At 44.0% G+C, this 27,096-nt stretch overlaps 1 protein-coding gene across 5 annotated transcripts in view; it reads right to left on the bottom strand.

Moving 5' to 3' along the window:
* Positions 1-27,096, bottom strand: part of AGL (amylo-alpha-1,6-glucosidase and 4-alpha-glucanotransferase) — a 453,547-nt gene that overhangs the window by 195,308 nt on the left and 231,143 nt on the right. For all 5 annotated transcript variants that reach the window (XM_085601874.1, XM_085601873.1, XM_085601871.1 and 2 more), the window contains exons 22-23: positions 24,203-24,339; positions 17,941-18,074 (exon numbers count right to left, since the gene is read on the bottom strand). In XM_085601874.1, coding sequence (XP_085458000.1) covers positions 17,941-18,074; positions 24,203-24,339 — 271 coding nt within the window. The remainder of the gene's footprint in view (positions 1-17,940; positions 18,075-24,202; positions 24,340-27,096) is intronic.

The raw sequence follows: 27,096 nt of genomic DNA, 5'->3' as shown, positions 1-27,096 counted from the left end.
CAAGGATTAATATTGAACCACTGATTACATCATCAAATAATACTTTGGAGCGTTTAAATAGGCTGCATCTATCTCTATATGGAAGGGGTAATGTTTTAAAAATGTCAATCTTCCCGAAATTCCTGTATTTGTTTCGGGCGATTCCAATTATGTTTTCTAATATCTTTTTTAAGAGAATAGAGCGAATGTGCTCACGGTTTCTTTGGGGGTATCAGCGTTCCCGAAGGGCGATGAAATGGCTTTATCTGCCGGTAGAGCGTGGAGGTCTGGCTATTCCTAACTTTTATGTTTATTATTGTGCTACGCTGCTCCAATTTATGGGTGTGTTGGTATCTGGGAATACTGAGGTTCAGGAGTCTGCTTTTTCCCCATCTATTTATGAATGGTGTTTGGGAGAATCGGCGCGAGGGTTATTATTAAAAATCCTGGAGCCAAGTTATTATAAAAAGACTCGGTTTAAGATCATTCAGGCAGCATATGCAGTATGGAAGAGGCTCAGGAAACAACTAGCTATCCCTTGCATCACGTGGTATACACCTTTGGATTCGTATATTCTGCCTTCTATTGTATGTCAGGATTCAGTTATGAGGAGGTGGTCACAGCAAGGTATAAGAGTAATAGGGGACCTATTAGAGATGGGTGATATTCGCTCTTTTCTGACACTCCAAGAGAAATTTGGGGTTGGTAGGTCTGATTTCTTCAACTATCTTCAACTTAGAAGCTTTTTGCAGGTTGAAATTGCGAGGGGGAACTGTCAGGTGTCTCAGATCCGGCTATTGGAGTCGATAAAAGGCAAATTTAAAATAGGTCAAATATACAAAGAAATTATTTTAAAAGAGCCCGATGACATCCGTAAATTGGAAGCAGCGTGGGAGGGAAAACTGTCATTGACTAATCTTGATCTCCAGCTGGTATGGAGGACCGCTTGTTCTATCTTGCTTTCTGGCAGTTTAAGAAGTCAAGCCTATATGGCTATGTTTAATTTATATTATACGCCAGCAAAGATTACAAAGTGGAAGGCTGGAAGGGGGACGAGATGTGCTAGATGTGGTTTATACGGGGCAGATTCGATACATATGTTTTTCTCTTGCCCCTCGCTTCATCAACTTTTATTTATTTTAGGGTCTCTGGGTATACCGATTTCTCTGACTGCACATCTGATTTTGTTCGGGATAGAACATGGTATGGACTCGGGGAGGAAATTGGTAACTCATAGAGGCCTAAAGTTCATATGTATGGCGGTTCTGAGGCTATGCATAACATCTCAGTGGCTTGATCCCGAACCCCCGTCATTTGTTAACTGGAGGGCTAAGCTTATCTCATTGTACAACTTGGAAACCGCCCTTTATAAACTAAAAGGTAGGGCAAGGAAGAAAGTGGGGGCTGCAATATGGGAGCCGATTGCCAATTGGGTATAGTAGTATATTTTAATGATTATTATTAGATATATGTCTGTAAATTACGGATTATCTATGTTGCATTATGGCTCTCTGCTTGTATTTGTCTTTGATTTAAAGTTTTTGTTTGTATACTATGAATTTTGTTTAAGTATCTTGACCTCACTGAATTGCACAAAAAAAAAAAAAATTAAAAAAAAAAAAAAAAGGGTTTCCAGCTGGTCGTAATGAGCCCTATCATACCTAGCAAGTAATGCTTGTGCATTGGCTATCCTCCAGTGATTAGCTGCTTGGGCAGCCACTCGTTTGCTCGAAGCATCTAATAATTTGGACTCTTTGTCCGGAGGTGGAGCATCACCGGAGGTCTGAGAGTTGGCACGTTTTCTAGCGTTGGTCACCACTACAGAATCTAAAGGAAGTTGACCCTTGATGTAGGTGGGATGATTGGGAGCGGGTTTATATATTTTGTCAATTCTGAGATTGAGAATTCTAGTCCTTACAGGGTTTTTGAATATGTCTGGGGTGTGTTTAAAGACGCCTTTTAACATTGGTAAGGTTTGTACAGTCTTTTGTGACTGTGTAAAGGTGTCTATCAGGAAGTCCTCCTCTGTGGGGTCTGAATGCATTTGAACACCATGGTACTGGGCAGCTCTGTCTATAAGCTGACTAAAACTAATATTGTCATCTGGGGGAGATAGCTTTGTTGGAAATGCATCAGATCAGGAAGGTCTGGAGGATCTACTGGGTTATCATAATCATCCCAATCGTCCTGTGGTACGTCTGTGTTGTCATCAGGGTCAGTGAAAGGGTCATTTTTCCCTCCCCCACCCCCTAAATCATCATCATCCTGTGGTGGTGGCGAGTATTGTGGAATTATGGGAGAAGTTTTAAGGAGGGAAAGGCTTAGTAGGAAGAACAGGAGAAGAGGGTCGTAAAGGTGAAGTGGCACAGTCTCTTTTCTTTACACACACCTCAGGGATGTGTGGGGTGTCCAATTTCCTCTTCTTTTGTGGAACATTGACCATATGTCCTGTTTTGGGGTCCACTTGGAGAGTTTTTTGTTTTGGATTGATGGGATCCGGTCGAAAAAGTTCTTCCTCTTCAGTAGTCGCTTTCGGTGCCAATTTTTTCAGGTCCGAGCGGGGTTTAGATTTCTGCTCTGGAGCCTTCAAAAGGGTTTTTGGATCCTTCGGCTTCGATGTCGAGTCAGAAATCTTTTTCGGTTCCGAATGTTTTGGTTTCGGATCCGAGATCTTTTCCTTTGGCGCCGAGGCGCTCGGTGGCGATGGCGTTTTGGAGACTGCGGGAGTAGGATGCGCTCCCGGCTTCGGTGCCGATGGTGTTTGCGGAGCACTGATATGCGGCTTGGTCGGTCCCGAGCCACCGGAAGGCTTTTACTTGGTCTTCGGAGCCAGGCCCGGGGGCAGGGCTTCTGAAGCTTTGTTTTGGTCGTGACTGGGGCCAGCAGGCAAAGTCTTGACTGGAGCCTTCTTTTTTTCAGGTGGGGTTGGGGTAGGGACAGTTGTACTCGTTGACCTGGAGTGATGTGGTCATCTGAGTCTGAGTCGTCTGTCTCGGAAACTATTTCCAGATCCTCCGAATCCTCCTCCGGGACATCAGGCCCTTCGTTGACGATGTCCTCCGGCACCGGAGCTGCTCGTTTCACCATAAAGTGTTGTTGGATGATCTTTTTGGATCGAAAGAAGGTGCAGGCCTGGCAATTATTCTCCTGGTGATCGGGCGAGAGATAGAGGTTACAGACCTTGTTTTGTTCGCTGTGTGGGAATTTAGCTCCACACTGGGGGCATTTTTAAAATGGAGTCCTTTCCATTAGCCGTAGGCCCGAATGGCATCAATAGGCCTAGCAGCCCGCGTCGACGACTGGAACCGAGTATTTGAGGAGCGCTTCGAAGAACACACAAACGAAAACAATACAGTCAAATTTTTTTATGGTTTGCGCGTCAAAAAGGTTTGGATAATACAGTACCGAACCGGAGCGCAGAAGTTACATCCGAACCCGACGGTGGAAAAAAACAATCTGAGGATGGCGTCGATGTCCATACGCACCATCGTCCAAGGGAGGAGTCACCCATCTCGTGACTACAAAAGACTTTTTCCAAGACAACAACAAGGTGCAAGTATCCGAGCCCAACATCAGATGGCGATCTATGCACAGAGTGTGAATTCTGCAGCTCATATGCCTCGAACATCCAGGTTAACACTTGAGGACTCGCACCCTAGTAGTGCAATCAAGAAACATCTGTGCAGCTTCCACAAATGTAAACAGACCTCGCTTATCCTTCAACAAGAATTAGTCCCTATCACTGCCAGCAGTGGACAGGAATCAAATTTTAATGAAGTACAGACTTTTTTTATTGCAGTTATATACAGCGCGAACTCGACCCAAAGGTATTGGAGCGCTTTACATGAGCACTAGTTACATTACACAAGGGCACATTCATTTTTGGGTAGGTTGTTACAAATGACATGTTTTAGACGTCCAATACATTCACACATTCTTGTGTTTTTTGATCTATTTCTGTGAGTTAGCGGTGGCTTGCAAGGGCTATTATTTTTCCAGAAATATGTTATATAATATTGGCTATTACCATCTGATTTACTTGCTAAAAAGGTAGAAGCCTGCTGCATTTGCTTGACACGCGTCACGCTTCTACCTTTCAAACAAATCAATAAAAGCGCTTTCCAAAGCGCACAGACGCAAAGAATACCAAAGTTTGTTTACCTCAGCCAATACGGACTCAAGCGCGGCGTTGTGCTGATACACGCGCTAAGGCAAACAATAAAAGTAAATAGTGCCACACACTAACTTAATTTAAAAAAAGTTAGAACACTAATGTAACAGGGCAGTCTGCTGGGAGGGTACGAAACAGCAAAAGGCGGACAAATTAACCATATTCACCCATCACATGCAGGCATTTACAAAGGACATTAACAGGATTCAATAGAAAACATGGTAGGTGCTACAAGCCCATGTTTTAGATACAGCATGTCTTAAAGAGAGCACTTGCGCTGCCTAGGCGAGACCTAAAAATAGCTCTGAAAATCATGAGCACTGTAAGGACACAGATACTTGGGCCATGCTCTAGGGGACAGTCACTTGCAAGAAGAGGGATGTGCAGATGGCAGAGCCGATCAGCAGAAAGCAATCAATTGAGTGGCTTTGAATCCCACCAATGGTAAGTAGTGAGTGGCACTCAAGCCCTCTAAGAGCAAACAACGTTTCTTGAAGAGACAGCGCATACGCTGTCCAGGCGAGACCTAAAAATATTGGGAGAAAAGGGTGACTGATTGGATGATTACATAATAGCCAAGAAAATAATTTAAAGGCATTCCGACTCAGGTCAAAACATTATAACGGAAAATCATAAATTTTATTACCACTGTGGGGAGAATGATGAAACACAGGTAGAAACTTTGTGTATGCTAGTAGGTAAGTGTACATTTTAAGACTGAGATTAAATAATCGTAGACCAACATGTTATGAGCATTACATATGTATGACGTATGACGTAGAAAGATATCCCTCCTGAAACCTATAAAGGTCCCTATGCATTAAAGGGGAGTGGGGAAGGTGGGAAAACAAACAACGACTAATGATAAGGAGGGGGGTTCAGAAACTAACAGAGCGTCCGAGTCTACACCTGGCTACACTTTATCATTCAGTGATGTCCCTTAGATGAGAAATGAGAAGGGAGGAAGAACCTTTTGTTATTATAGCCCTCACTCACTCTAATAGTGACATGCTCCATCATTGGGCTCACCCAGGCTCCTAAAGGTCAGGGTGGGCTCGACCATGTTTCAGGGAGCATTTATGAAGATATTTTGGTAGGGGGCATAACATTAAGATAAAATTCCTCCCTCACTCCTGCCGTATCCTTTATTAGCGGAGTGGGAGGGAAGGGATGGGGGTGGGAGGATGCAATGGTCCTATGACCCTAACTAAACACCAACATGTTTCAGCCCTAATGCTGGCCTATTTATGGTCCTGGGCTTTCGTCAGGGTGGGATGCGAAGTGGTCACTTCCCTCGAAGACGTGAGTGCCAAATTATCATGCAATTAACATGTGACCATTATTAATATTTAGTATGTTAAAGGGGCAAGTCTAATACCTGCCGCTGTTTTCTACGAGGTATTTCCTGAAAAAAAGAAAAAGGAGTAAAACATGCAGACACGTAAGTGAACAATTTTATGACTTCTGTGTAGGAGTGCCACAAAGTTGCCAGTTGCAATGAAGCTACATGGTTGTTGTTCCTCTGGGTGAATACCGTAAGAGTGACTGGCATGTTATGTTGAACACCAGGAGGAGGGTTTATTTGGTGGTCATTGAAAAGTGAGATGGGAACAGTAGGCCTGGAGCTCGCTGGGGTCTGCAGAGGGTTTCTTGAAGAGTAGTCTGACCTTTGCGTGCTTCCAGGTATCAGGAAGGGTGGCTATGGCGACAGAGGTGTTGAGGATGTAGGTGAGCTGGAGGTTGATCTAGGCTCATCCGAGGTGGAAATGTCGGTGTGGGCATGGGTCGGTGGGTGCTCCCAAGTGGATGGAGTTCACTAGAGTGTTTGTGTTCGGTGGTACAAATTGTTCCCATGTGGTGAGCATGTGGTCGGCGGCTGTGGTCGAACGGATGTTGGGGGCGTGGGCAGGGTTGGGGATTTAAGTTCTGGATATGGTTGTTATATTGTTTTGGAAGTGTTCGGTGAGGGCGTCGCAGAGTTCCTGTGAGGAATGGATCGAGTTTTCAGTGGCTGATGGGTGGGTGAACTCTCCGACTATGTTGAAAAATTCCTTGGTTTTGTTGGCACTGGTCTAGATCCGGTGTTTTAGGGTCTCTGTTTTGTGTGACTCTGAGATAGCGTTGGTAGTTGTTCAGGGCTGACTTAAAGGTGACTCGGTTTGTGTTATTCTTGCTGGTTCGCCGCTTTCTTTCCACTTGTTTGCATCTGCATTTCGCCATTCTAAGTTTTGGGGTGTACCAGCTTATTTGGTTTGCTGGTCTGTGAGCTCTGGCTGGTTTGGTGGGAGCGACTCGGTCCGCGGCGTTCGTGAGACAGGTGTTGATTGTTTGGACTACCTGGATCGCATCTGTGGTGCGGATGGGCTGGGGGACGCTGAGGGCAGCAGTCCTCTGGTGTTGAATGACCTTGGTCTATTTGCGGGAGAGGGCACTGTGGCGGTTGGGGGTCGTGAGGGAAGGTCCGGCAATGGTGAAGTGTACAATGCAGAGGCACGACCAGGTGAGTTCTGTGGTGTGGCTGTACCTGATTCTGTTGCTGGATGTGAAGCCAGGGTCCATCGTGTGTTCTGCTATGAGTGTGTCCTGTGACCAGCTTCTTGAGGCCGATGTTGTCCAGTTTTTCCTGGAGTTGGAGTTAGTGAGTGAAGTCTTTCAGGTGGAAGTTGAGGTCTCCCAGCAATACAAAATGTTCGGATTTGATGGCAAGCAGGGTGATGAATTCCGCGATAGCATTCATGAGGCTGGTTCGTGGAACTGTGAGTGTTTAGGGAAGGGTGCAGTTGATGGTGGTTTAGTCGTCGATGCAGAGCTGGAAGTTCATGTGTTCCAGGAATGGCGTGGTTTTGTCATCGGTGGTGGTGCAGGTGATTGGTTCTTTGTTAATGATGGCAATACCTTCCTCTGTGTCAGTTGGCGCAGTCGCAGTGTTTTATCTTGTAGCCGATGGGTGTTGCAGTGACGATGTCCAGAGTGGATGTAAGCCAGGTCTCTGTAATGAAGGTCATGTTAGGGGCGAGGATGGACAATGTGTCCCAGACTTTGATGGAGTGTTTGAGGAGCGATCTGGCATTGAGCAGGAAGCAACTGAGTCGTTCCAGGGAGATTTCCGCTGCCCAGGTAGGAGTGGTGCTGGTTGCTGTAATGGTGGTTGGTATTAGGGTGGTCATGAACCGGCAGCAGGTGAAAGGTCCTGCTGTGGAGCCAGGCGATAGTTGTCTGGGGTACAGGGCATGAAGCTCTGCGGTAAAGTATCTGGGAGGGTGCGGATGGTCAGGGTCCCTGGTGCTGGGCACGGTCCAGGCACGGATGGGCACAGATGGGCTTGACATTGGCGCACCTTCGGCGTGCCCGCTGCATAGCCTCCATAAGTAGTTCTGGAATATATAATGGATGTAGGATATAGCCAGTATCATACTGTTTTTGTCATTTCTTTGCTCTTTTAGTACATGCATTTGATGTAATGGTTTCTAATTCTCTTACGTGGAATAAAATGTGATTTCGTTTTTTACTTCTATAAAAATGTCAACTGCTGCGAATACCTAGGGGGGATTTAAGTTTGTGGATTATGTGACAATTACATTAACATAAGCCATCTCCAAAGCATTGTTCTCATGATCATTGATACCATGTTAGGAGTGGGGAGGAAGACACCAGTTTCAATGTATTGACATGCGGCACAGAACGTGCCAATTATTCAGTGTGCTCTGAACCAAAAAGCAAAGACAACTGGCTTAATAGTTCAGTGGTGCTACATTAATAAAACTTTACCGTTGTCAGGTAGAATACATAATCAGCATTACAATTCAGTTTTTCCTTTCAACACGCAATATTGCTAAAACTGCATTATCACCTCTCCAAATACATTTAAAAAAAAAGAAAAAGATAAGTAATGAGCAATGAAATACAATTTAAACTTTTGAAACTGTTACTTTAACTTTAGTAACTGTGACGATGCACTATGTCCGGGTACCAACTAGTGGAAGAATCCATCATCTTTTGGCAAGACAGGAAACATGCATTACTTGTATTACTTTTTACCACTCCACCACTGTGGATAATCACAGTTTCCATAGGTGGGATTTTGAGTAAAAACACTCAAATTGTATATGACATGAGTGGTTTTAGAAGCCATTATGATGCCAGAGTGCCTGCGTGCATGCATGCTCCCAGACCAAACCCCATTGTGCTCTGGTGAGCTAGATCAATGCGAGAATATGTTCGGTGGAGATTTTCAACAGTGTGGAAAAAAGCGACGTTGCTGGAAACAAGTTACCATAAAAATGTCAATGTTGAACCATTACAGGAGAATCATTTCTTCAGTGCTCTACTTTGCTGTTTGCAGCAGACTTCCACCAAACTGGATATGTTCCTGTGCAATGCAAGACCCACGACTGTGGTTGCTAATCTAAATGTATACTTATTTTTTATTTTATTCCACCGTTGTTTTGCAGCCTCTTTGCCACACCAAACCTATTTATATTTGTGGATTGAATAGGGGTGCATTGTAAAATGTGGCACGTGCTTGCATTAATTCATGCTCCGCAAAATTACGGTTATTGTGTGTTAGATGAAGACTCAACAACATCTGATATAGGACAAAAAGGAAATGTTGAACATCTTTTGAGAAAACAGTTATTTAAACCAATGACCGAGTTGCACATCTAAGTTGAAAAAGTGCATAAATTCCTCAAAGGAAGTTCATGTTTTGAACTCATAAAATGCAAATTTAAATTTGAAAATAAAGTATCACGTGGATAATATTACGCTGGCATAGTGTACTATTGTGTGAGCAAATTTGCTCCTATGGGGCAAGTTGAAGGTATTCCAGTACTGGAAAGTCTCCCTAACCAATCCCATCCCGGTATGCAGGGGAGTTCGCTTCAGGTGCATTTTGGCACTCGCCTTATTTTTCCTTTATTAATGGGGTTGTTGACCACTAAAGTGTAGAGAAGGTTGACGCTCCAAAGTTAAGTGCAATTAAGAACCCTGCACGGACACTATCCTTTTTCTCTCCAGAACTTCATCTGGCTTACAAAGCCTCCAAACCAAATTTGAAGTGTTTTGCCTCGCTAAAGGGTTAGAAATGAATACGTAAAGGACCAAACTTATGGCTTTCGGACCCCATGGAAGCCTTAAGTACCAACTCAACCTAGGATCTACTCCCATGCAGCTGGGTCATACTTTTGATTACCTCGGGGTAAGGATTTCTAACTCTCCTGGTTGCCACAGATCCTCAAAAGTACCTTGACTATCCCCCATTCATCAGCCGGCATCCTGAAAATGCATAAATCCTCCTAATTACAGGCTACCTCCCCAGCACTGAAGGTTTACAGAGCTAAAACACACACAGCAGCACTGTAGGGCGCTGAGTTATGGGGATGTACAAATCTCACTTCATTAAAATCCAAGGAGTTCAAGTTACTTAAGACCCTGCTCAAACTGCCCCAGTCTGCCCCAACCTTACTCACAACCATGGACACTGCCCAAAAAGGTATAAAGCACCTTGCCACTCTAAGACCCCTCCTTTATTTGATCAGACTTTGGTCAACCTTCAACCGGGCCAGTATAGAAGGAATGTCCTAGAAATCAGTCTAGATTTAGGCAACAAGATCAAGTGGTTTACCCACTTGAGGGAATGGATCACAAGACTAGGCTTACAGTCCCTCTATGTATTAATGCCAACTCCAAGGCCATTCTAAAAATAATCCAATGGGACTTCTTAGTAACCCAATTGCATTAATCAACTACTCTGGCCTCCTTATCCTTCCAATTACTGTCTTATAAACCACTGCCCAAATTTTAAGTTTATCTTGATGAGAACACTCCCCCCGGTGAACAGTTTATACAAATTCCTCTTCGGCATCTTACAGTTAAGGGCCTTCACCAGCAAATGGTCCCAATATTCTCTATTGATGACGGAATGCAAACTGTGTGAGGACATTTACCACTTTTAGGTTTTTTGCCCTTACTACTCCCTTTATGTCATAATTTGGGCATTGATAGATTCATGATGGCCCGTAGGATCTTTACTTCGGATTCCTCCTGGACCATAGAATTCACCATCAGTAGATACCTATTTGTGTCCTGTTCTATACGCTCCAGACTTTCTCCAACGGGTATTTTGAACTCCTGCTAACTCTCCAAAACACACTAGATTCTTGTATCTCTCTTTCCACATATGCAGTGATAGAAACTCAGCCGGATTATGTGTACTACTTTTATGCAGTTTACCTGATTTTTAAAGGTTAGCCAAGTACTGTTTTCCTCCACTTTTTATCCAACTTTTTTTTATCTATGGCACAGTTAGCACTTTTAACTCCGGACGCCCTAATCACACCTGCTTTCTAGGACAGCGAGCTCCATATTTTCGCTGTTTCGAAGGGGTATATTCTGGTTACAGACCACGGTGGTGTGGCCCTCATTTTAAGTTGCCAGATTCCAGTTACTGCACGATTGACATCATAGCCCCATTCATTTAGGCAGCTGCCACAGTTAGTCCACGGCACTCTTTCAAGCGAAGTTCAGATATTTACAACTAACTACCATTTTGGCAGGAGCACATAGCGGACCTTGAATTGAGATTTTTTTCTCCTATTTTCTTTTTTTCTTCCATTTGATCAACTTTACTTGAAAATGTATTCAACATTGAGGTCATGGTTTCAAGCGTACTAAACCGTAACAGTGTTTCTACTTGTTTTACTCTTTTATGTATTGCTCCAGATTTACATGGATGTTATTGTATTGTTATGCTTAGTATGTACTTTGTAGTATTATGATCTTATGTCATTGTGCACTTTATTGTCATGAGATGTTTTGTCACTATGCGCCTTTTTTCAATGTTATCTGCTCCCACTCTTAATGTATCCCTACATGTGCAACCTGTGGCTTTTATAAACAGTGATATTACTTGACTTTCATTTGCTGCTAAGATGTGCATTCTGTTCTTAATCTGTACTTTTATGGCCTTTTGGTCGAAATAAAGTTTTACTACTTCTACTTATTTTGTATTTAATTCCTAGCGTTGTTTTGCAGCCTCTTTGGCACAACAAATCTATATGTATTTATGGAATGTATAGGGTGTATTGTAAAATTTGGCACAAGTGCTTGCATGAATTCATGCACCACAAGGTAAGGTTATTGTGTGTAAGATGAAGACTCAACAACATCTGATAGAGGTGTAAAGGAAATGATGAGCATCTTTTAAGGAAACGTTATTGAATATGCTACTTACCAGTATGCATCTGTTCTTGGCATGTAGGGCTGCTGACATTCATATCTGTGCATAGATCGCTGCATAGTGTTGGGTCCGGATGATTGCACATGGTTGTCCTGGAAGAGTCTTCGAAGTATCACGAGATAGGTGACGCCTCCCCTGGACCACAGTGCGCATGGGCATCCTCTCCATCCTTAATTGTTTTTCGCCATTGTGGCAGTGATGGAGTGGATACAGTAAGTGATGACCATGCTATATAGTAATTCTGAGTGCTGCAGCCGCTACAGGCGCCGGGGAGGAGGGTGGGCGATATGAATGTCAGCAGCCCTACATGCCAAGAACAGATGCATACTGGTAAGTAGCATATTCAGTTCGAGGCATGTGGGCTGCTGAATTCATATCTGTGCATAGAATACATAGCAGTTCCTCCATTAGCTGCGGCTACCCGTACCAGCCGCAGCAGTCTGAAAAAGAGTTTTGAGAACAGCCTGTCCTACAGCTGCCTGTTGTTTTGAGTGTACATCTACACAGTAGTGTTTGGTAAATGTATGTATAGTGGACCATGTGGCTGCTCTACATATTTCCTGCAAAGGAATGTTTCCTAGGAAAGCCATGGACGCCCCTAACTTTCGTGTTGAGTGGGCTTGTGGGGGAATCGTTAATGTGCGTTTAGCTTTTTGATAACAAATTTGTATACATTTAACGATCCATCTGGCTATCCCTGCTTTGGAAATGGCGTTGCCCTTGTGTTGTGGAGAAAAGGCAACGAAAAGTCGTTTTGTCTTCCTAAAATCCTTAGTTCTGTCTATATAGTACATGAGGGCTCTCTTTACATCTAGTGTATGGAGCATTCTCTCTGCGACATTTTGTGGATTTTGGAAGAAAACCGGCAGTTCAATAGTTTGACTCATATGGAACTGCGATATCACTTTGGGCATGAATTTGGGGTTGGTACGTAGTACAACCCTGTGTTTGCGTGAACCTGTATGAATGGCTCTTGAATGGTTAGTGCCTGGAGTTCACTAACTCTTCTTAACAAAGTGATTGCCACTAAGAAAGCTACTTTCCAGGTGAGGAATTGAATCTCACATGAATGGAGAGGTTCAAAGGGTGGACCCATTAGTCTGGTGAGGACTAAATTGAGGTTCCACACCGGTGCCGGTGGGTGTCTTGCGGGAATTACTCGTTTGAGTCCCTCCAAGAAGGCTTTGATGGCAGGCACTCTGAATAAAGAGAGGTGCTGCCTGTTTTGGAGATAGGCTGCTATCGCGGTTAAATGGATACATATTGAGTTGTATGCCAGATTGCATCGGTATAAGTGTAAGAGATAACAGATGATGTTTTGAATGGATGCGTCCAGCGGGTTAATGTCATTGTTGCTGCAGTAAATGACAAACCTTTTCCATTTAGCCGCATAGCAAGCTCTGGTAGTGGGTCTCCTGGCCTCCTTGATGATATCCATACAGTCAGGTGGCAGGTTTAGGTAGCCAAACTGTAAGACTTCAGGAGCCAGATTGCCAGGTTCAGCTGTTGCGGATCTGGGTGCTGAATCTCGCCATGGTTCTGCGTTAAAAGTGCGGGTTTGATCCGCAGCCTTTGATGCGGCACCACGGAAAGTTCTAGAAAGGTGGTGTACCATGGTTGGCGCGCCCATGTGGGAGCAACCAGGATGAGTGTCAGTGAGTGTTGTCGCAGTTTGCGGGCCACTAGAGGTATTAATGGCGCTGAGGGAAAAGCGTACGCAAATCTGCCGGACCAGTTCATCCATATCGCATTGCCCTGTGACTGTGGATGTGGGAACCTGGGGGCAAAGCTTTGGCATTTTGCGTTTTCGTTTGTGGCGAATAAGTCTATCTCTGGATGACCCCACTGTTGGAAGTACGGTTGGAGAACTGACGGATGTAGCTCCCACTCGTGCATCTGGTGGCTGTGTCTGCTGAGCAGATCCGCCATCTGGTTGTCCTTGCCGGGGAGGTGTTCCGCCATGAGGAATATGTTCCTCTGAATGGCCCACTTCCACATGCTCTGAGCCAGATGAGACAACTGTGGAGAGTGTGTTCCTCCCTGCTTCTGTATGTAGTACATGGCAGTCATGTTGTCCGTCCGGATCAACACGACTTTGTTGCACAAGTGTACTTTGAATGCCTTCATGGCTAGGAAGATTGCCATCAGTTCCAGAACGTTATTTGCATCTTCTTTTGTTGCGTTGTCCATAGTCCCTGCACTGTGTAAGTGAGTACATGAGCTCCCCAACCCTGGAGAGAGGCGCCCGCTGTCAGTATAATTTGTGGAACAGGCTCTTGGAACGGTCGACCCTTGCAAAGGTTTTGTGGATTCTACCAATGCAGAGTGAGCCTGATTCCATTGACGTGCCAAGCACTCCTGAAGCGGGCGCATATGTAGTCTCGCGTGCGGGACTATGAAAATGCAGGAGGCCATCATGCCTATCAACTGCATGAACACTCGCGCAGGAAGGGAGTGTTGAGGTTTGAACTTTGAGATCAGCAGTTGTATGCTGTTGATCCTCACTAAATTTGGCTGAGCTGTGGCTGCCAGAGTGTTTATGGTCGCGCCCAGGTACTGTCGTACGTGTGCGGGTTGGAGATGCGATTTTGGGTAATTTAGTGAGAATCCCAGACTGTGAAGAAGGTGAATGGTGATGGACATGTGGCAGGCACACTGCTGGGCCGACTTTGCCTGCACAAGCCAGTCGTCCAGGTAAGGGAAGACGTGAATGTGTTGTCTCCGTAGATGTGCCGCCACTGTTGCTAGGCACTTGGTAAAGACCCGGGGTGCTGTTGTTACTCCGAAGGGGAGAACTTTGAACTGATAGTGATGGTTTTGAATAGTGAACCTGAGATATTTCCTGTGTGAAGGGTGTATGGGTATGTGGAAATACGCATCTTTTAGGTCTAGTGTGGCTAGGAAGTCCCCCTGACTGAGTAGCGGGAGAACCTGCTGTAGGGTGAGCATATGGAAATGCTCTGAGAGAATGTATTGGTTGAGGGGTCTCAGGTCTAGTATAGGTCTGAGCGACCCGTCCTTTTTTGGGATTAAGAAGTACAGAGAGTACACCCCTGTCCCCTGCTGGTTGACGGGCACCTTTTTGTAGCATACTTAGCACTTCCTGCTGCAATAATGCCAAGTGCTCTACGGACATAGGACGGTGCTTTGGCGGGATGTTGGGTGGAGTGGACGTTAATTCGAGACAGTAACCGTGTTGGATAATGTCCCTGACCCACCTGTCTGTGGTGATGTTCTTCCACGCTGACAGGAACTGTTGGAGTCTCCCCCCGACAGGTGTTATGTGGTCGGGGGGCAGGGAGAGGGCGTCACTGTTTGTTTTTGGGGGAGGACCTGGTGTTGCCGTAACCACGTCCTCTGCCCTTGGTGCTGGAGCCACGATATCCACCTCTGTTGGTTTTATCGTAGGTACTCTGCGTGCCCCCTTTAGTGTACTGCTGCTGTGACCCCTGACCCCTAGCTGCTCCTCTATTCCCGGGATGACGAAAGGAGCCACTACGAAACTGCTGCGTCTGCAGAGCCCCCATTGATTTCGCAGTGTCAGTGTCTTTTTTAATTTTCTTGAGGGTAGTGTCAACTTCAGGGCCAAATAAATAGTCTGGGTTGACCGGTTGATTCAGGATATTGTTCTGAATCTCTGGCTTGAAGCCTGAGATTCTCAACCATGCATGCCGTCTTAACATGACGCTTGTGTTGATTGCCCTCGCCGCTGTGTCGGCTGCATCCAGTGCGCACTTGATGGATGCGTTGGTAAGGAATTGTCCCTCTCTAATGAGGATCTCCGCTGCCTCTTTATACTCATCTGGCAAATGTTGGAGTAGGGATTCGAGTGTGTCGTAGTGGGACCTATCATACCGGGCCAGGAGTGCCTGTGTGTTTGCAATGCGCCAGATGTTCGCTGCTTGCGCTGCAATCCGTTTGCCTGATGTCTCCAGCACTTTGGACTCCTTGTCTGGGGGAGGAGCATCACCTGTTGTTTGTGAGTGGGCTCTTTTGCGAGCATTAGCAACCACCATGGAGTCTAAAGGTAACTGACCTCTAATGTACATAGGGTCTCCGGGTGCAGGCTTGTACTTTTTTTCAATCCGGGAGTTTAGCACCCGTGCCCTGGTTGTTTCCTTAAAAATGCCTTTGGCAGGTTTGAGGACCCCTTTTAACATGGGCAGAGTCTTGACAGTTCTTTCGGAAGAGGCAAAAGTGTCCACCAAGAAGTCTTCTTCGACAGTGTCAGAATGGAGTTCCACTCCATGATTGGCAGCAGCCCGTTCAATGAGGGCATTAAAGGCAGCAGTGTCCTCTGTGGGAGAGGTCTTTATGGTCTAAAGCTGCGTATCATGGGTATCTGGTGCGGTACCCTGGTCTGTGTGGTCATCCCATGCTTGATCTGGGTCTTGTAGGTGATCATCAGGATCGATATCCCCAGGGTAGGTGGTATCATCCCCTACATAGTCCTCTACTGCGTCTGCCTCTGAAGGCGTCGAAGAAAAGGACGGTGGATATTGATGGAAGGGTTGAAAGTGTTCATGAAGCACTGGCTCTGACCCTGCTGGCAACTTGTGTTTGAGAGGAATTTTATAGGAGTCCAAACTTCTCTCTGGCGTGAGTTTCCTCTTGCGGAGCATCAACCTGCCAGTGTTGGCGTCGATAAATTGTGGCTGTGAAGGCTCGAGATCTGTTTGTCCAGTGGCTGGGGACTGTGCCCAGAGGACACGTGTCCGAATCTCGAACAGTTTCGGCGCCGTGGGCGGCAGCAACCCAAACGTGATGTTGGTCGGCGCCGAGGGGGCTTTGGAAGCCTTGTGCGTGTCTGGGCCCGGCGTAGAGTAGAGGGCTGCCCGTTCTCTGATGCGTTGCAACGATGCCGAGACCTGTTGCACGGTGAACGCAGACGGCTGTTTGGAACCGATCGGCACCTTGGAGGTAGGCGTCGAAGCGGCCCCCGACTTCTTTGCAGTCAAGGGGTCATCGATCCGAAGGGAGGTATCTACGCTCGTTGGGAGTCGATGACTTGGCAAGGGCCGCCGTCTGAGACGTCGACGTAGACGGGGTGGTCACCTTGACTTTGGTGGTTGGAGCCGACGTCTTCGGCCGAGGCGCCTTGTGGGGTCCGAGGGCCTTCCTCTTTGGTTCGACAACCGTATCCGCTGCGGTGAGCTCGGCACCGAAATCCCTTTTTGCGCGGTCGGAGCCGATGACCTTTGCCGGCGCCGAAGGAGTGGAGGGCTTCGAGGCCTTCGTGCCGATCACAACCAGTTTCACTTTCGGTTTCGATGGAACTAGTGCGATGGATGGTTTCGGTTTCGCTGAAGGGAACCCAGTCATCTTCGACAATAATGGCTCTTGCGAAATGTTTGAGGCCGGGCCTGAAGGCGGGGCCGAAGAACCGTGAGATTGATCTCGGGTAAGGCCCGAAGGCTATCCCTCGACATGAGCCTCATGACGACGTATTTTGTCGGCCTCCGTATCAACGGGTTGGCCTAGCTCTTCACTGGAGCTATCTTCCTCGGCCCCAAAGGCCTCATCGTAGTCTCCTACCTCGTCTACGACTTCTTCTCTCTGGAAGATCACCTCATCCAATCGGGAATCGTGTTCGGAAGCGGGGCTGGAGTCTACTTCTTCCACGCTCTCGGCGTCCTCGTCTTCGGTGGTAAAGATGTTGGCCGGGGCAGGCGCCGATTGCTGCGCCTCCAATCTCGCTGCCCGTCGATTCCGGAGAGTCTTCTTCGAGCGGAATCGGGCACAGGCCATACATTTCGACTCATCGTGATCCGGTGAGAGACATTTGTTGCATACCGGGTGGACGTTGATGTGTGGGTATTTCGCGTGGCACAAAGGACACCTTTTGAACGGAATCCTCGATTCCATCGTCGATCGAAGGTCGATGTTCGGACCCAGCGGATCCGAAAAGCTGGAAGAAGGTGCTAAAGCACTAAGAAACTATTCGATACCGAACGGGAACAGTACCGACGAGAACTAAAGGCCTTTTGGCCTTAAACTGAAATTTCCTAACTTGAGCTAAGATAAGCACATCCGAACCCAATGGCGGAAAAAAACAATCTAAGGATGGAGAGGATGCCCATGCGCACTGTGGTCCAGGGGAGGAGTCACCTATCTCGTGATACTTCGAAGACTCTTCCAGGACAACAATGTGCAATCATCCGGACCCAACACTAGGCGGCGATCTATGCACAGATATGAATTCAGCAGCCCACATGCCTCGAACATAAACTTATGACCGCGTTACACATCTAAGTTGAACAATTATTATTATCAATATACGTGATTTGTAGAGCGCATGGCTACCTAATAAAGTTTTCCCAGCGCTGGCACAGCGAAAAAAGATACTGTTGCACTAGAGGGCTCTGTGTTCCAGCAGACTCACGGCAGAGCCCAAGATGTGACCTACCAAAATGTAGGCATGAACACAGATCATTCAACCAATTAGATTGTTCATTCAACCAATTAGATTGTATTACTTATTTCATTTGGCACAAAAAAGTTATAGGTCTACTGTGTTATTTGTTCAGATTTAATCATACACTGGTGTACATACCTAGACATCTGACTCCATGAGACATCAAGAAGTGTAGTGTACGCGCCAACTAGAATGGCGTCAAAATAACAGGGTATCAGATAACGTGGAATCTCCTTTAAGTAAGAGAATATCGCCTTGAACCATTCACCGACCTAAAGTGACAATACAAAGATTCATGTTGAAATAATCAAAGCATTTCTGTGTTGCGTGTAATTTCCGGACTATTACATATAGAAAACTGTTTAGTACCAGGCATTGTTTTTAGAATTGGAAAATCAAGTGGTAATTTTTGAGACCACAAAAAGACAGTTCATCTGAGACATTTGAAAACAAGACTTAGCACAGGTAAAAGAAATAAAATCTTGAACAACTTATCTACACACACTTACATACATTTGAAAATATGAATGTTTCAAATTTTCAATGGAGACAAAGGAGATAAATGCACAGCTACAGATAGAATGCACCAGTGTGTCACGTCAATTAACAGTGGCTGATCAGAAGAGATCACAGGGCAAATGGGTGCAGTTTGGAAATGTATATTTATGAATGGTTGTACAACTCTAAAAAACATCTAAGTATCCATGCACATCCTGATGTAAACAAACCTACAAAATTAAGATAAACAGTTTGGGGTCTGTTCACAAACTGCTCTTTGTAGTACATTTAGAAATACTATAATAGTGCAACATGCAGAAAAACCTGCATGTCTTTTCTATGTGAAAGTCTTCAGAAGTCCCTGTACACATAGGTAAATGTGATGGCAGTAAATGTGTTTAGAACCTGGGAGAGTAGCTGGAACAACAGGAATACTTACTACTAGATGGGAGGGCATTAAAGAGGAGTGAGTAAAGATGGGACTAGAGAGGGATATACAAACACCCACCCACAAATAACAAGCCCATTACTTTCAGTTCTCAAATTGCACTTCTGAAGTAACTACAGCCAAAAAGGGTATGAATCAGTAGTAACTATCCAAGACTTGGAATAAATCCAGCACCAAATATGGCACATATATATATATATATATATATATATATATATATATATATATATATATATATATATATATATATATATATAAATAAAACAGCAATCCCGACATGGACATAAAAGAAACATAAAGCAAAACTTTACTAGCATGTTAATGGCACATTGCTGGTACCTTTACCAATGTATATACAAAACTAAAAAAATAAATGGCAGAGGATGTAAAATTAAATTAAAGTTACAAGCTCTTAGCTTATAGATAACATAAATGGTACAATTATAATGCAAAGCCATTAGTACGGAAATAGAGTATGTTGATAAGCATATGCACCGCATTGTATACAGCCAGTTACATTCCAAGGTTCAACACAGAGGATGTATATATCTAGCAATGGTTATAGTATCATGTGCTCTTTCTGTACACAAATATATCAGTTTTCATGAGTAACTGCTGAATTAGAGCAATATATGTCGGAGTATAAATAATACATATGTGTTCAAGACCCTCCAGGGTTGAAACGCGTCATGCTGCTGGTGTTTGCTCAAGCTTAATAAAAAATAAATCTGCACCTACTTGTGGTCCGTGCTCCTGTACCTGAAAGATCGAGGGAAGGGCGGAGTGCTTCTGATATATATATATATATATATATATATATATATATATATATATATATATATATATATATATATATACACAAATTACACTGGAAAAAACAAAGGTTACAGGGACATTATAGTTAGGTTCAGATTTCACTCGTACAAAACCAGGGAAATTCAGCCATTATAGTTAGTGATCTAACTAGAACTCACACCCCTGCATTGCACTGCCTATGACCTCTAATATTTCATCACTCATGGCATGGTCAGTGACATCACTGATGAAATCTAGGATGACATCATCCAATTCCTGCAAGTGCTTTTAAAAACATTATGAGAGTTAAATATATATACAAAGGTGTATTGGGGAATTAGTGGGTGCATGAGTGCCTGTATGGATGCGTAACTGACGGTATAAGTAAGTGGTATGTGTCTCAGTGAATGTATGGAGGAGTGACTGATTGTGTGAATGTCTGTATCAGTGAATCAGTTGATGTCTCAGTGGCTGTATGGGTGTGTGAGTGGGTATGTGAGGGGCTGTATGGGCAAGTGATTGGTTGCCTGAGTACCTGTATGGGTGTCTGTGTGGGTGGGTGAGGGGTGTAAGACTGCCTGTATGGATGAGTGACTGAGTTAGTAGCTATATTGGTTAGTGAGTGCGTGTTTGAGGGGGATGTATCAGTAACTTAGTGTGTGTATGGCTGAGTGAGTGGATGTGTTAGTGGTATATATACGTGAGTAACTGCATATGTGAAAGGCAGTATAGGTGAGTGTTGGAGTATATGATGACTGCATGAGCGAGTCAGTGATTGTAAGAGTGGCATTTATGGGTAGGGGTGTGCTTGTGTTAGTGACTGTATAGGGGAATGAGTACATGTTAGTATCTGTATGGGTGAGTGGCTGTGTGTGTGTAACTGTATGGGTGAGTAAGAGACTGCGATTGTGTCGATGGGTGAGCGAGTAGGTGTGTGAGTAGCTCTATGGGTGACTGACAGTGTATGAGTGGCAGTATGGGTGTTTGAGTGGATATATCAGTGGCTGTTTGAGTGAGTGGGTGTATGAGTGAGTGGCTGTATGGGAGAGTGAGTGGGAGCAAATCTATGAATCAGTGAGTGGATGTGTAAATACTGGCATGGGTGTGTGAATGTGTTTGAGAATGCTGGTGTGGAAATTGAAGCGGGTGTATGAAAGGTTGTATGGAGATATGAGTGGGTGCGTAAGAAATTCTGTGGATGATGTAATCAATTATGTCATTTGAGATGTCATCAGCGATGTCACTGACCATGTCATGAGTGATGTAATATGTGAGGTCATAAGCAGTGCACTGCAGGGGGTGAGTTATAGTCAGCTGACTAGCTAGAAAGGCTGAATTTCACTGGTTTGAAATCCGAGCCTAACTATAATGTCCCTGTAACCTTTGTTTTTTTAATGAGTGATTTAAAAAAAAATTTAAATGATAATTCTTAACTATAATGTCCTTCTAACCTTTGGTTTTTTCTGTGTATTTCTAAGGTTTTTTAAATGCTAATTCCCAACTATAACGTCCTTCTAACCTTTGCTTTTTTCAGAGTATTTCTAAGGATTTTAAAATTGCTCATTCCTAACCATAACGTATCTGTAACCTTTGGTTCCTTCAGTAAATTTCGATGTTTTTTTAAGTAGTAGTTGCGTTTGAAGAGTGGTGGAAAAAGGGGTCTGGGCCTCCGACCAGCTCTCAGGAGTCCTGCTGTGTAGGACTTGCAGGAGATACCAGGAGGGCTTCTTGGCCCCCAAGGTCTCTCAGGAATAAAGTGGAGACTTCATCCCCCAACCTGTAGTGCACTAGGTGTGTTTGCACAGTGGTGGAGAAAGGGGGCCTAGCTTCCGAAGACCTCTTAGCAATCCCGCTATGTGGGAATTACTGGAGGTAACAGGAGGAGGAGTTGGCCCCCAAGGACGTTTGGAGAGAGAGAGCTGCTGAACATGCAGCTCCCTCTGTTAAAAAGCAATTCTGCTCCAAAAAACGCAAGAGCATTTTACATTCTCTCGCTTACTTGAAATGGAGCAAAATTTGCTATGGCTTGGCGGGAGCGGTAATGCCGTTTCTTCTGGAGTGTAAAACCTGAGGAATCAGTGTGGAATTATATATATATATATATATATTCACTTAAAAAACCATAGGTTTCACACATGTTATAGGTAGGTGGATATTTCACTCGTAAAAAACCAATGAAATTCCCCCGTTATAGTTAGTTCAGATAACTATAACTCGCGCACCCGCAATCCTGCTCATGACGTCACATATTACATCACTCATGACATGGTCAGTGGCATCACTCATGACATCACTGATGACATCATCCTTGTGATAGAGTGGCGGTCGCGCGAGTTTTAGTTATCTGAACTAACTATAACGGGGGAATTTCATTGTTTTTTTACGAGTGAAATATCCACCTAACTATAACATGTGTGAAACCTATGGTTTTTTAAGTGAATTTGCAAGGTTTTTTAAATGCTAATTCCTAACTATAATGTGTGTGAAACCTAAGGTTTTTTCTGTGAATTTGTACGGTTTTTTAAATGCTAAGTTATGTATGTATTATTTTTTTTTTAATATATTTATTTTACAATAAACTAAGTATTAACATTTTTTTTTTTGGTTTTTCACCATGCGCGCACGGTGCGCTCACCCCCGCGATTAAAAAAAAAAATAAAAAAAAAATGTCTGCCTTTGGGGTCCTACAGGGACCCCCTGACAAAGGCTAGGGGGTCAGGAACTCTCTACCCTGCCCCCTTTTCACGTTCGCCACCTTCCTTTTTCACTCTCGCACTGAAAACAAACAAAATGGCGGCCGACACTTCCTGATTTTGACCGATTCGAACGTTGACTAACATGTAACCACCAATCAGAATTACGCTCGCGCACGTTAGGGTGCGCGGCTATAGATATGTATGTGCTTTTAACTGCAATTTTCTCAGGAACTACTGAACAGATTGACTCCATATATGCAAAAGGCACATCCCTGACCTGAGGACTACCTCTCTGCCAAATTTCAAGTAATTCTGTTCAGCCGTTGGGGCTGTACCTTCGATTAATGGTCCTATGGGAAAATGCATGGGGAAAACACGTTTGGGACCCCCCTTTTTTCTCGGCCCCCACTTGACGAATCCCCCCCGAGACTTTCAGGGTAGGAGCTGAGCGGAGCGCCCCATTAGTTTTGAAAATTTCACGAAGATTCGTCAACCGGCGCCAAAGTTATTCAAAATAGAATTTTCAGATTTCCTATGGAAACACGGTCCTAACTATAACTATCTACTGGCGACCGCCAGTAGATTATATATATACACATACACACATACACATATATACATTGAATTTAAAATTATTAATTAAATAAATTCATATTTAACGTTTTGCTTAAAAATAAATATATCTTTTTAACTTACAAAATTATTAAATAATAATTAAATACAATAATAGTGATCATGAGCTTTTTGTTTTAAATCATATTTATAAATTTAATTAATATAATGTATTTATGTAATTGTTTATTAAACTTTTAATTTGATTAGTCAATGATCTGGTACCTTTTTTTAGTACTAGGGTAACAATTATTATTTAATTAAATTCACAATTTTATTTTGCAATAAACAATTTTTAACTTTTTAAAAATAATGATTCAACCTTTTTTGTTTTTTTATACTTTACCATCGGGATATCTGCACCCCAGTGGGGGAGACCTTTCCTTATGTATGAAAATTTACTACTAGAAACTTTACACTCATAAATCCTGTTCTAACATGCTCTGCACCAGTTTTGAAGACGTGGAGACATGTAAATCTACACCTAGATGTAAATGTACACTTAGAAATTATGAATAGCAAAACAATTGAAAAACTATTACCAGATGCAGCAAAACATACACACAAATGTAAATCTACATGTGTATATTTACCTTTGTGAATAGACTCCGTGTTTAGCTTTGTAAATGTGTTCATATTTACTCATTGTTCTCAGACCAATCAACAAAATTGTATTATTTATTAATTTTGTTTTGACTGTTGTTAGACTATTTAATGACACACCACCTGATCTAAGCAATGTGTGCCATATTTTCTCGACACTACACTACAAAAGATTATTTTTCTCCCTTGCACTAGCTTCTATCATATCATTTTCAGTAATAGTTACTTTAACAATACTCTCCTATACTGACTCCCAACAATTGTACATACTTATGGTGGCATACAGAATTTACAGTACTGACAAGCACAACAGCCACTGTAATACTGTTTTAGCGGCTGAGGCACTTTTGTTAAACTGATTTTACGAAGTAATGAGCAGATCATCTTGGAGGCATGTTAACTTAAAAAATGGTTTGTAATCAGTAGACATTTTATCACCCTAAAACTCAAAAATATTAAACAAGTAATTTGATGTTTTAAAATAACTTTGTTAAACCCTGCTCATCAGTGAGGATGGTTCCCTCGACCTAGGCAAAACAAATGACTAAGGGACTCATTTAGAGTTAGGAGAAAGCGAACATCCAACCAAAAACAGGAGCTGTCTGGCGTGTCCAATTCAGAGGGTAAAACTCTAAATAACTGCCCATGTAACCAAACATCAAGAGGAGGTAGACAACGAGAGTGCATTGTCTAAAACTAACAAGTCAAATATAATTAACAGCAAACAATTGTTTCCAAATTTGCTTACCTCTGATATAACACCAGCACGAGAAATAAGACGATTGCTGACATAATCAATCATCCAATCCCCAGATCTCAAATTATCACAGAATGGATGTCCCAAATCATTCTTAGGTCGAATATCCACCATGACAGATAATAATCCTAAAACCAAAAATAAAATTACTTTTTGACAGCATCCTCACAGATGAAGAACCCTATAAACAGAATCAGAGCATAATAGCAGAGCAGAATAGAATAGAACAATCAATGGAGTTGGGTAGGTCTTATTATAATGTCTTATTATAGGCAGAAGAGTCGAGTGTTGGTCCAGGAGGGCTAGGCAAAAGCAGATGTGTGTGGATGAGGGCACAGGATCAACACAGCTCATCTGAGGGCTGAAAGATATCTAGCCTGCATCGAACCTGAAGACAGGCTTGGAAGTGCAGGGAGGTGGCACCTTAAAATTAACTAATTTGAAACTCTTTGTGCCCTGATGAAGCTCAGTCTTTTAAAGATCCTTCAGGACAGGCACTGCACCCTGGCACGTCTTCAGGCTCCAGGGTTGCTCCCTGACTCTGCCTGTTTGCAGTGCGATTACTCGCCCTGTGATATTGTTCATATTCTACTGGACTGTCCTGCCAAACACCTCTTCTGGACAGGAGTGGGGTCTACGCTCCGGGAATCTATTGATGTGCCCTCACTGCTTCTGAGCTCCTTCATTCTCCTCCATGACCTGGTGGACCTCCCCCAGCTGACATGCCAGGCCTGCCGCTTACTCGTCACCGCCCTCACAGCTGCCAAGATGTGTATCCTGCGACATTGGCCTTCCCGGCAATTGCTGACGAACGAGGAATGGCTCACGACGATGTACAAGACTGTTTACTATGAAAGGTAATTTACAACTTGATGGACAAGGCAGACCTCTTCCTACCAACATGGTCCAGCTTTCTACAGGACGACCCTCCCCCCACCCCCCCCCCAACGTCACCCTGACTCTTGATTCCTCCTCATCGTCACCCATCAGTCTGTCGTTGTTTCCATCCCCCCACTTGATTGTACAAGGGCTCAGCCTGGCCTGCCCACCGGCATGCCCCTCCCTCCCCCTTCCTGCCCTCCGCAGTTCCTCCCCCCTCTTGTATTTCTTTCCTTCTTCTCACCTCACTCTCTCTGTAGCTCATTCCCGCACTTTCGCACATATATTAGCATTTTTTGGTTTTGGTGCACGTACCGCAATTAACATTCATATATCAATGCAGGTCCATGTTGGACTTACATGCCACTCTATGTACTGTTTTCCACAAATGTATTCATGCCAATAAAAATAATTAATAAAAAAAAAAACTCATAGTGAAGCTTCAGATCTAACTGATGTGGAAGGAAAGGACCAGGGGGGCACTAAGGAAGGCTGGGAGGCATCGGATTTCGACAAGAACAGGAGGAAGCCCGGAGGAACCCTGCTGCCTAGTCTTGTATCCTCCCACTCCTCCCTCCGGGGTTGGAGCTGCTTTGAGCTGCCTTTAAAAACAAGCATTTGCAATGCAATAGGTCTTGCATTTGCGAAATTTTGAGCTATTGGTATTGTAAATGGCAATGCCTTTTATTTATGTGTTTTGAAAACCTGCAAGGAACGACTATAAGTACAAAGTGCACATATATTAAAAGTATTGGTTTTTACAATGCCAGTAGGATAACTTTTCTAAAATGCGAGACCTTTTGCATTGCAAATGCTTGTTTGGTTAGGCTATAACTTGAAAAGGAGCCGTTTATAAAAGTGCCCTTATTTTTTATTTTAAGTATTAACAAGCACTGGCGACAACTTAAGCTATGTAATTAAATTTCACACAATATGAAGCAGCAAATGACAAGTGTAAATTATGAATAGCCTCGGATAAGTTTGTCTATAGAGCATTTCCATATATTTGTGTATGTGTACGCCAATATTTCAATTTTGTTCAGAGACTGGATCAGACTTTGGTGCAGAGGGGAAGGGAACAGAGGACAGAGGTTGAAACGTTTGCAGCAGACGTCGGGGAGCTGTGGACAGAAGTAGGAGTGAAGAGCTGGGGTAGCTGAAGCTAGCAGGGAGAGGCCAGGATGTTCGAATGAGACCCCGAGGGGTGACACGCCTCACCTTTTATAAACTCTGAAGGTCTGATTAGCTGAATGCATTTTGCCCTGCTGCCGGGGGAGCGTTCCCTATCATCATTGGGGCAGCGCCTAGAAGTCAGGCCAAGCACTGGAGCCCCGGAGCTGGCCAGCCCACTAGGGGCTGAAGAGGCTAACGTGGGTTTTATATCCCACCCAAAGATTCCTTCCTGCTGTTTCTAATACTGCTTGGACCCAACATCTATAGCGCATATGACTTAGACAAGCAGCCTCGAGGTGTTAACATTTGCACTTTAGGAGCATTTTCTATATAAAAGGATCAGCACACGAACAAACCGCAACAGGGTGTGTGAAAGGAAAGTGTGTAGCTCCGACTCTGAACGACCTCATTCAACCCCAGCGCACCTATTACAATATCTATGAACAAGCACCGCCGTTGGGCGTCGGGGCGCTGCAAAAATCACATGAAACATGCGGACGAGTAAGATATACTAAACGCAGGTTTTTAACAGCTATCCTTTAAATCCAAAGTGGTCAAATGAGGGACCATAGACCTTTCAAGATTGGTTGTTACTACACTAGAAGCCGGAAAGGTGGGCAGGGGTTGTAGTGCCATTCTTTTAAGTGCAATTTACAATCCCGATCTCCCAAATTTAGAGCGGTCTTTAAAGTGCCAAAACCCGTTCAACAGTTGTCCAAAGTCCTACTCAAAGAGAAGCCTGGCTAAAACAGTAAAAGTACTCCCGCTTCTTAACCTTTTCAGTGCCCATGACGAGATAGTCTCGTCATGGAGCACGGTCGCGCTGTGCCCAT

Source organism: Triturus cristatus, chromosome 4_2, assembly GCF_964204655.1.
Source record: "Triturus cristatus chromosome 4_2, aTriCri1.1, whole genome shotgun sequence".
Taxonomy (NCBI): domain Eukaryota; kingdom Metazoa; phylum Chordata; class Amphibia; order Caudata; family Salamandridae; genus Triturus; species Triturus cristatus.
The sequence above is the reverse complement of the archived record's forward strand: the minus strand, read 5'-3'. Positions and strand labels throughout refer to the sequence as shown.